Source organism: Polistes canadensis, unplaced genomic scaffold (assembly GCF_001313835.1).
Source record: "Polistes canadensis isolate GaletaPanama2010 unplaced genomic scaffold, ASM131383v1 scaffold_125, whole genome shotgun sequence".
NCBI classification, from domain to species: domain Eukaryota; kingdom Metazoa; phylum Arthropoda; class Insecta; order Hymenoptera; family Vespidae; genus Polistes; species Polistes canadensis.
In genome coordinates, this window is record NW_014569672.1 from 65,383 (window position 1) to 77,141 (window position 11,759).

The 11,759-nt window shown below is 35.7% G+C and overlaps 1 protein-coding gene across 3 annotated transcripts in view; it reads left to right on the plus strand.

The window, feature by feature from the left end:
* LOC106788091 (forkhead box protein P1-like) overlaps window positions 1-11,759 on the plus strand; it is a 279,321-nt gene that overhangs the window by 348 nt on the left and 267,214 nt on the right. The window contains exon 2 of one of the 3 annotated variants that reach the window (XM_014751019.1): window positions 150-1,023. In XM_014751019.1, coding sequence (XP_014606505.1) covers window positions 994-1,023 — 30 coding nt within the window. In that variant the 5' untranslated portion in view covers window positions 150-993. Of the gene's footprint in view, window positions 1-40; window positions 1,024-11,759 lie in introns of those variants that run through there. The other 2 variants (XM_014751018.1, XM_014751028.1) reach the window with 2 other exon arrangements.

Below are 11,759 nucleotides of genomic sequence, written 5' to 3' on the forward strand. Positions count from 1 at the left end.
TATATATATATATATATATATATATATATATATATAAACGTATATATACATATATACCAACTAAGTATATATCTATGTATATGTAATTAGTAAACGCGTTAGAACATATTATTAGTTTGAAAATTTCGTCACGTTTTCACTCTCGTCAGCATTTGTGGACAAAAGGATCAAGAGGAAGAATAGATATACTTCGACGTGGTATACATCGATATTAACATTAACAACAATAGAAACGTCTGACAGAGGAGGGAGGAGTCTGTTAATCGTTTTATTTGCATCGAAACTATCGTGGAGGAATCATCAGTAACATTGTTCTTGTCGTTGTCGTCGTCTTCGTCGTTGTTGTTGGAACATTGTTGGGGGCACATATCAACCGGGAATTTGGAAAGAAAAAAAAAAGAAAAAAAAACAAAGTAGTGGTTGCATTTACTGATTGGTGTTAACAATCAATTATAAACTTTGTTATATATTTCTATATTTTTTGTTCTATCCTCTCCCTTTTCTCCAAATTTCCGTATTTATTTCTGTTTCTCTTTTGCTTGCGGCCGGCAAACACGTGGCTGAGGGTGACAGCACGCGCGGTATTTCTGATAGATAGAAAGGGAAATAGAGAAAGAAAGAGAAAGAAGAAGAAAAAGGAGAGAAAGAGAAAGAAATAGAGAGAGAGAGAGAGAGGGAGAGAGAGGAAAGGGAGAAAGTTTAGAAACGTGGCATCAAAGGGACAGAGAAAAGAGTGAGAGGGGGTGGGTGGGAGGAGGACAGGCTTGGCAGAAGGAAGAAGAAGAAATTAAGAGAAACAGAACAACAGAAAGATAACGGACAACAATAGGAAGAAGAATAATAAAAATAAGAAGAAGAAGAAGAGGAAGAAGAAGGAAAGGAAGGAAAGCATTTGGTTAATCCTTTCTTTTATTATCCTTTGGCGAGTCGAGAAGGACGGAGCAACAACGAACGAGAGCAACCACGAGCGAGTCGACGAGGAGGAAGCGGGACATGCTGGAACCACGCTGGAGACCCGTCCAGGTAGCCTTACTCATCCTGCAACACTACTTCCGTCTTCACTGCACTGTCTGCCTGCCTGTCTGATCGCCTGCCTGCCTGCCTGCCTACCTGTCTGCCTACCTGTCTGCCTGTTTGACTATCTGTCTGACTGTCTCTTTGATTACTTGTCTCTCTGACTACCTGCCCCCATGTACTGCGAACACTTTTACGCGAGATTTTGTCACTCGTCACATTTTATCAAAACTCTTTCTTTCTTTCTTTCGAGCTTTCTTCTCTCTTTCTCAGTTTCTTATGGCTTCTTCCTCCAATCACTTATATTTTAATTTCTTCAAGGCTGAATATTTGTTTTTTACTTTAGTAATTATCTAGGATTAATATGAAAAGAATATTATGAAGTACACAAAGCTATTATATTTTCATAAGTAATTTAATATTATTTTCTCTGCGTATGTTTATTTTTATCAAAATTTCTTAAATTGATATTTTTAAATGTTTTTTTGTTTTTTTTTGTTTTTTGTATAAAATTTAAATATCTATATATGTGTCTGAAAGACCTTGAAGAGGTTAAGTACTCTCCATGTGGTGTTTGCGATGCGCATACACTATTAGATATACATATCTGTAATTAATGATTGCGATCTCATTATTTTCATCCATTAGATTAATGTCGATAACTTATATGTTAGCATTAGTTGGATATCAAAGAAAAGAACACATTCGGTTATATCGTAAATGACCTTGCTCGAAGACGTCACAGGAATATCGATCGGAAGCAAGTCCACTGGACAACGATCGTTTAAAAACCTTAGGTTACAGTTAATGCTGACAAACAATGATTCCTCGCGAGTATGACAAAAGAAATCGATTCGATACTTTACGAATAAAGGAATGCGAATGCTCGAGTCAACTTCGTCACTTCGGTAATCGTATATCAAGGGTTGTTTTCATTCAACTCCTTTTCATTCTCCTTGAGAAGAAAAAAGAGCAAAAAAAATGAAAGAGAGAGAGAGAGAGAGAGAGAACGAAAGAAGGAAAGAAAGAAATAGTAAGTTCAACGTTAAAGTTAAAGAGATAGGGTAATAAACGATTGAGACGGATAATACGGTTTATCTTTGTTTAACGTTTCGTTCATCCTTCTACTCGCGTGACAAAGCGTACTTTTTTCTTATATCATACTGATTAGTTTTCAATTCTCTCTATTCTCAATTTTTCCTTCTTTCTCTACTACATTTATCTTTTTCTATGTTCTTTTTTGATAAAAAAATAAAAAAATTAATAAAAAACAACTAAAAAAAGAAAGATAAAAAAATCTCATCGTTGATATCGTCTTACGTGCGATGCGATGTTGATAAATAATGTTTTTTTCCTTTGGAATGATCTAAAACCTTACCTTCCTACTATCGTTTCGTTCTATCATTTGTTCGTTCGCGAGCATATCGCGAAATTCGTGGAAATGACAGCTTAACGATTCCGACAAGACGAATAGGTGTACGGGGCGAGTAGAATGGTCGCCGAAATAAATCTCGGTACGCCGTTCCAAGATTAACTATGTTCGAGTAACTAAATACGTACCACGACTTAGAGAGTGCAGAAACAGTATACACATTTTTACCTAAAAATAATTCTTGGCAGTAGCAACTATGCGTATAGCGGGATGACGTCGGCTGGAGTTGATGCTAATTATCTAATGCTATCGTGATTCATCCTTAACATTAACCAGACTTACTGTACCCTTTATCCCCTGTTCAATTTACTTGGAATCGCATTTGATCACCGATCATTTTATTAAGCGTTTCATCGAACTCATTTTTTATTCCGACTAATAATTATAATAATAATAATAAACAATTGTATCCTATATATTTTTCATTATAACGTATCTAACGTATTCTACGATTGATGTTACCGAAACAATTTCCTCTTTCTTTATTTTATATATTTTTCTATCTTATCCGAAAAGATAGAACCGAACAACCGTCTCGTGTTGAGGAGGAGATGAGAGGCGAGTGGGAGGTTGGTGAGGGTGGTTGGTCCGGGGTTAGTGCCTGTAGTAGACGAAGGGGGTGTAGGTCTTAGGATGGCGTAGTAGGTGGTAGGAGAGTGCAGGAATCCCGGGGTGTAGTAGGTGGAACGAACGCGGAGACGGAGGCGGTCCTATCCTACTTGGGGGCGTTAAAGAAGCGGGTGGGGTTGACCACCCCTGGACGCGTCAACCCTTACACCCCTCTAGTCTCCGAAAAGCTTGCTTCTGGTCCTGTTGGTTCCCTTCGATCCCATATTCTCTCCAATCCTGGTACCCCTCTTTTTCTTCTTCTTCTTCCTCCTCCTCCTCCTCCTCCTTCTTTCTCCGTTTCCTTTTATTTTTCCCTTCCTTCTCGTTGCCAACGTTGCAGCAGCCATCTGCTTTCTAAATATCATCTCAGAAAAAATTCGAAAAAATCTATCTTCTATGATACACCGAACATTGGTATCGCGAGATATTATTATTTTCAAATATACAAATTATTACGTATGCATCAATGTCAAAGATTATTTGTATTCTATTATATTTTTCTTACTTTTTAGAATATAAACAATAGATATGTAAGAGAAGGGGTAAGAGTTTAGGGTAGATGGATGGAAGTGTCTCGTCGTATTTCTTCCATCATCCCCCACCAAGTTTTCTTTCGAGATCTATGTAGGTGCACGCACATGCGATCTACGTTGGTAGACGGAAGTAAATGCATTGAAAATACTCATACAAATATGTGTGTGTGTGTGTGTGTGTGTGTGTAAGAATGAGAGAGAAGATAGATAGTATAGAAACACACACGGTAACACGTTAAAGAGGAGAGCAGCAACCACACTTGCGCGATGTGAAAACCCTCCCCGCCCCCGTTTTCGCGCTTGCTTGGCGCACGGCACAGCATCCCTCTTCGGCCACTTCCGGCCAAGCCTGGCTCCGCCCACTTTTATATTAATCACGTCTTGGTTCGCTCTCCTGCCTTCTGTTCTCCATCTTTCTTCTCCGGTGAGCGATTTCCTACCGCGAACGCCTGGGAACCACACCTTTGCCCGTTGGCTTATTCATGTCCCGGGTTTGCGACGCGAATCTTTCACTTCTCTCTCTCTCTCTCTCTCTCTCTCTTTCTTTCTATATTTTTCCTCTCCATTTTTTATTTCTGCCTCTTTTCGTCTTTCCGTCGTATTTTCTTTTTTTTTTTTTTTTATTGTTTTTCGAATTCTTCTTATTTTCCTCCATTGCAACACTTTTCGATGATATTTTCTGGTGAAATATCACTAAAGCATCTCACTGTTTTATCAACATCATAAGTTGAAGTATTCTTTCTTTGGTGATTTGCCGGCAGCTAAGAATTGCCAACTTTGAATTAATTGGATAGGTGGACTTCGCAAACGACGCTTGACTTGACATTTTCTTTTTGTTTTTTTTTTTTTTTATCTTTTTTCTTCTTCCATTTAGTTTAGGATTTTTTTTAGGGCGTAAGAGAGGAATTCTCACGAAGAACCATAATTAATCGGGTAGGACGAGTTAGATTGTAGAGAGGAGTCGATGAATCTTCCTCCCTCGAGCTTACAGTTCTCGTCCAGTCAGCCGTCGGCGCTTTTACGTTTAACGCCGTTTAATAAATTACACCTTGACTTTACTCGAATTTCAGGTATTTCTGGACGTACTAATTGTGTAAAGGGGGATTTGATGATGCGATCTTTACTTTGAAGCGATGACATTTTAATCGTATAAATGTATGAAACTATTCCTATACACAAAAGTTAATCATTCTCTTTACGTTCAAATTATAAAAGAAACAATAATAATAATAATAATAATACAATAAATTTTTAATCCCAAAAATAATTTCTCCAATCTGACGAGAAAAACTAAAAGGTACACGTGAAAAGAAAAATAATGAAGAAATTGTTACTCGCTAAATTATTATTGCCATTTTCGCGAGATCATATTCATGCATACACACACATACATATACGCGTATATACGTATACATAAATATCTACCTACTAGATGAAAATATAGCTGAGGAAAACATGCAAATACGTATGTAACGAACAATAACTGGTTATTATCGGGAGCGTGGAAAACGTAGGACCCAGTGTACCGTCGCGCAGCAATAAGGGTTGTCACGCATAGGCGCCTCATTTGTTTCGACGCTCTCTTCTACCAGCTTGCCCTTTTGTGTTTCGAGATATTATTGACTTCATCGTCGTCGTCGTCGTCGTCATCGTAATCGTAGTCGTAGTCGCGTAGTCGTTATTCTACCTTCACGATATAAGTACTTACTTATATACACACATACACACATATACATGAATACATCCATACATACAAGGTGTATACTCGTGACTACCTTCTCTCGCCACTTGTCGCGATCTATGAACGATCGCATAACAGTTACCACGCATACGTTCGTGATCAACTTCCTAAGCAACCATCTAACTTTTTCTATACAGAGAGGGTGTTAAGAGAAATTTATTTTTCATCGATCTAATTAACCTCCACGCGAGTTCTTACACTTTGACCTTATTTTGTTTGTTCTTTTTTTTTTCTTTGATTTTTTTTTCTTTTCACCTTTTTTTCTTTTCACCTTTTTTTCTTTTCTTTACCTTGCTTGCGATTAGGATCGTTTAATTAATTTATAAAATTAATGTGTAAATGATTCGTGTATAGTTATTCGTGTTTTCGATTGCGATCTAAGATAGATTAAAATAAAATATGAATTATTTTTTTTTTTTTTTTCAATTGTTTCGTTTAATGCACTTTATTATATATTCTATTTATTTTTTTATCATCGGATAGATTATTTCTAACACCCTGTAGAATAGAAAAAAAAAAATGATATTCGTAACACCGTCGCCTCAACCTTTCAATTTTCTATTGAATTTCCAATCCTTTCATATATTATTTCCTTAATTATCGCGTGTTCGAAAATATAACAAAGTTATCTTAGTTAAATAATATCAAGAAAAAACAACTTTATCCCATTTTTAATTATAACAGAGAATACAATTAACAGCTCGAAAACAAACAAACAAAATAGAGAATTACATATTTTCAAGAAATATATCAAACAAATCGTACGATTATTAAAATTGTTCGATACATTTTGTACGATATTTAAAAAAAAAAAAAAAGAAAAATGAATAACAAGTTTGTGAAAAAGAAGGAAAAAAAAGGAACATAAAAAACGTTTCGTTATCGTTGAATAATCATTGATACAATTGACGTATAGTATGGGAAATGAATTAATCGGCAATGCGTTATAGTCGTTTCGACGACGTTGACGAGTACGGGGGGGGGGGAAGGATGAGGATGAGGATGAGGATGAGGAAGAGTATGAGTATGAGGAAGAGTATGACTATGACGATGCCGATGACGATGACGATGACGGGTATTTGTCAATAGAAACAAGCATCGACGGTGTAACCGCGGCCAAGTATACGTCAATATACATAACGACCGCCTGTTGACTTGTTACGTTGTCGAGTGCCGCGGATGATTCGATGATTTGCCGATTCGATGACCGGTGCTCTCTCTCCGCGTTAAACGTGCTGCACCTCGTTCTCGTTGTCCATCCCCGTTGAGTCGAGTTAACACGAATCGCGACGACCGGCCGAGGGAAAGAGAAATATATCTATATAGATGTGTATACATATGTAGAAAGAGAGACAAAGAGAAAGAGAGAGAGAGAGAGAGAGAGAGAGATGGCCGGACGTTCATTTGCGCACAGACTCGTCGTTGCATTAAATTATCATCGAGCGATCACAATGCACCAACCGTTCCTACTGTGTCGACTCGTTATAACCTGATAATGGATACTCTCATCGAGACTGGAACATCCCATCTCTCTCTCTCTCTCTCTCTCTTTTTCTCTCTTTCCTTCTTTCTCTCTCTTCTTCTATCGTACAATGAATATATCGCGATATTCGTGTGTCCGATTTGCCCAAAAATCACTTGGCTTTTGCTATACTATCTATCGTGAGAAAATTCATTGAGTCATTTTCTATATATAAATTATATATATATTTAGTTAGATTGTTATTTATTAAAGTTCAAATTTAATCAAATTAAATTAAATGTAAAATAAGAAGAGAGTTGTCTCTGTATCTAACGGGATGATCTTTCGTGTCCGAACATACATTGAAGGAGTATAAATTCAATAGAAGATAAGAACCCTTTTTGCGATGTTTCTATAAACATATAAACAATATTTTAATTTTATATTTATTTGATTTTAGAGAGAGAGAGAGAGAGAGAGAGAGAGAGAGAGAGAGAGAAAATTGATCATTTTATTGCATGTATTTTGTTTACAATGTTACAATTGATTTTACTATCTTCTTTTTTTAATTATCTTTATTTACTTGTGTTTTGAAAAAACGATAGAGATAAAAAAAGAATTGATTATTTTATTGCATATATATTTTTGTACGATTTTACAATTGATTTTACCCCGCCCCCCCCCCTCCCCAATCATTTTTTCGAATTTATTTTTATTTATTTGCTTGTACGCGTAGAGCAGAGATATAGAAAATGTATTATTTTATTGCATTTATTTTTTTGCAATGTTATCGATAAGTTTTGTATTTTTTCTTTGTTTGTTTTCAAATTGTTTACGGAGGCCGCGAAAAAGAAAAAAAAAAAAAAGTTTTAATATAATAATATAAAAATATAGTTATTATTTCCTTTTTAAAGGGCTCGTGCCCGTCGTCCAATCATCGTCGATTTCTGAACAGCAGCTTAGTTCGTCGTTGCAGCAATGTCGCGCATTGTCACGTCATTGGATTAATTTAACGCGCGAGTAATCGCGTTTCAGCTGTCAAAGCTTAGCTCTACTTTGCTGTTGCTCACCCGTCCCTCTCCGTCACCCCCTTCGTGCGTCACTGAAGTCGAGACTCTCGGGTGACAATCTTGAAGTCAACTGATTATCATCGAATCACCGCTTCTTCTTCTTCTTCTTCTTCCTTCATTCCACACAATTTTCGACAAATTCTCCATATTTTCCCTTCGAAAACAAAAATTACATCCTATTTTACCCGATAAGAAAAAAATGAGAACTTCCAAAATTATCATCGACAGACTAAAATTATATTTGACAAATCGAAAATGTTTTTCCGTGCCATTTATAACTTTGTTTATCATACATCTTTATTGAATAAAAACGTCACGAAATTTCTTGATTACGTCTGATGTTAGAACACATAATATATACCAGATAAAATCAAGAAAGTTTGTGCAATTTTAATCGATACAAATATAAATGACACCCAGGTTTAGAAAAATTACAAACTATTATATTATTTTTTGGCTTATAGAACAAAATATTCTTCTAAAAAGGAATTAAACACTAAGGCACATGAATAAATATTCCTCCCTTAAAATATAAAATATTTGTCGCGTCTGGTAGGACATGTTCAATGTCTGTAGATATAAATGGTTCTTAATTCGGCTTACCCTATCCTTCCCCATACCTCTTTTCTCTCTCTCTCTCTCTCTCTCTCTCTCTTCCCTTACCCCTTTTCCTTCGTTACACGGCCAACTAGGATTCAATTTCCCGAGGACTATCGGAATTCTCTATGCGTTATTACTCTGTCGAGCTAACAAACCGCATTCCCGTCTGTTGTTCTTCGTTGGGCGATACGCGAACAAAAGAACCTTGGTCCTTTTACCTAGACCCCCCCACTCAACCCAACCCACCCCCGTACCACCCCCACGACCCTCCCCGTCCTCCCAAACCTACCACCTTTTCTCTCCAACATAACTTTGCTCTCCCATTTTTCTTTTATTTCTTGTTTTTTTTTTGTTTCCGTTTCTTCTTTTTGTCCGTTTTTATACTATTTCTGTTCTTCTTCTACTTTTTGTATTAACGGGTAGGGTGGCGCGCGCGCGAATTTTCCGTACAGTTCTGGCCAGCATCTAGCTGATGATGTAATATTATACGAAATCGCGGATTTTCTTTCAGTGTAAAAAGAAGACTACTCTCTACGTATGTAGTTTTTCTCTCTTTCTATCATTTTTTTTTCTTTTTTTTTTTATTTTTCTCTCTCTCTTGTCGGCGGCAGAGCATTGTGCTCTCTCTTGGAGAACGAAATGCGGAATCGCGACGCACAAAGCGCGTTTCACGTTCCCTACGGGACGTCGAGGAAAAGGGTTCGCCGTGACTTTGTCGGTGGAACGATCTCTCCACGTTGTAGAAAGGGGTGGGCATAAAAAAAAAAAGAAAAAAAAAAAAGAGAAGAAGAAAAAGAAAAAAAGTCGATCATTATCCACTCGTCGTTCTGCATTGGTCGCGTTTCCTGATGCACCTCGTTTGCAATGCGCCTCGTGTTATAATAGAAAAGAACGAGGGAAAGAGTAGAAAAGAGAGATAGAAAGAGAGAGAGAGAGAGAAAGAGAAAGAAAGATCCCATAGGATGACCGGACATTGGAAGCGACGGAGTATTAAAAAGGTCCGTGTTTGATTTCTCGATACCCTTCTCTCACTCTCCCTTTGATTCTTTTACGAATTTTTCCTAGAAACGTCTTCTATTCCCTTTCCGAACTATCATCTAGATTATCTACATTCATTTTGTCTCCAAGAAATTTCATCCTATACAAATTATATTTTGTGAATATAATAATTATCATTATTTTCTTTTCTTTTTTAATTAAAAACGAGAAATTTCGAAAAATAATATCGTATTTTCATACATATACATACGTATGTTCAACATTTTTTTTTTTATTTTCTATTCATAAATTTTAATAAAAAGAGTAATCAGTCGTAAAGAGTAATATATGTGTGAGAGATTTATTTTATAATATTAATTTATATTAAATTAATATCGTGCGTATTTTTTCTTTTTTCTTACACGAACATTTAATTCGTATACATACGTCTGTCCTAAATTATTTCAATTTTCTATTAATTTTATGTTAATATTTCTCAACACAACGAAATCATTCAAAACATATCAATTATTTGATTTATTTATACGAATCATTTATTAAAAAGAAAACAAAATCAAAAATCATTATAATAATATCAAATATATCGTTATATGTATTATGTAGGCACATCAGTATCACGTAATCACATCAGTAACATAAATGCACTTATACATATATACATATATATGTGTGTATATAACCGATATAGGTAAGCGAAATACGCGTATCCGTAGATTCAGTTTAATGGGTCACTTCGAAACTACGAAGGTTATTCCGTGGGTGCTCGTCAACGCGGCCGGGAATCGTTCGACGCCTCCGATAAAAATACAGTCGATCATTATCCACTCGTTCCGCATTGGTCGTGCTTCCTGATGCACCTCGTTGCAACGTCAGTGACATAATAGAGAGACGCTGCAGGCCGCATCGTTGCACCGATACACACACATACACATATCATACATTAATCCATACTACACATCCAATACATCCATCTATACATTCACACATACATACATACATACATATTCATACAAACAAATATAGATTGATACATATATACATACAAACAAACATACGTGCATAGATATTAGTACATACACATACGAAACACATATACATATATCCATCCATACATATGAAAGGGTAAAACAGATAGATACAGATAGATAGATAGATAGTTAGATAGATAGATAGATAGACAGATAAACACAGAAAGAGAGAGTGAGATAGATAGATAGAAAATAGGTGGAAGGTAGAGAGAGAATACTATACGGTATATCAAACCCGTAGCCCGAATCGTGTTTGAATCCGCGGTTCTATCATGAATCAATTACTACGCGAATTCGTACACAACGGGGATCGCGACGAAGCTCGCGCGTGAAGGACGAGGAATATAAAGGGAGATCTGTAACCTGGTACGCTTCTCTATCTCTCTATCTCTCTCTCTCTCTCATTCACCCTGTGTGTGTACACGTACTACCGATAAAGATATGATTTCTATGTACGTATGTGTATATGCATGTGTCGATCATGTACATGCCAACGTCACCTGCCTGCATTTCTCTCTGTCCTTATCCCTATTACGGTTTTCATCGTTTCATCTAACGATTTCTAGTTATAGTTCTATATGTATCATTCTATCTTTATAATATCATTCCTACACCTATGGTCTTTGTATATATCATACATATGTTCTTATATTATATAATATATATATATATATATATAAAGGGGGATGTGTGTGAATTTTTAGCACCGATTTTTATTTTCCTGTTGATAATCGTCTCGAACGGTTCATTTTGTTTTTTTTCTCGATAGGAATTGAGTTTTGCTCGAAGCCTATGCTTCCACACCTTTTCCTTTTTTGTCTCTATTATTACTTTTCTTTTTTTTTGCCTTTCTATCCTTTATAATTAAGAAAAATATCCGCAACTCTCGTTAGATTAAGCCGGAAATCTATCGATGTAGTATGATCGAGACGTGTATTTTTTTCATATATGTTTACACATCTATGCGTATGTATTTTCGTGAGATAAATTAATGTTAGATTAATGATTTATAATAATTGATGATAATAACCGGCTACTGAGGATTATCTTTCTCTTCTGATTGTATTTTTTGTTTTTTTCATTTGTATTTTTGTAATTAAATTTTTTCTGGCCATGCGATAGGGACGATTATATAATTAACAGCTGGGTTATGATAATTATTATTTATATTGATATATGTTTATGAAGTATAAGATTAATCTCTCTTAGTGAGTCATATAAATAATATAATAAAAATATATTGTATATCAAAATATATAGGATAAAAATAT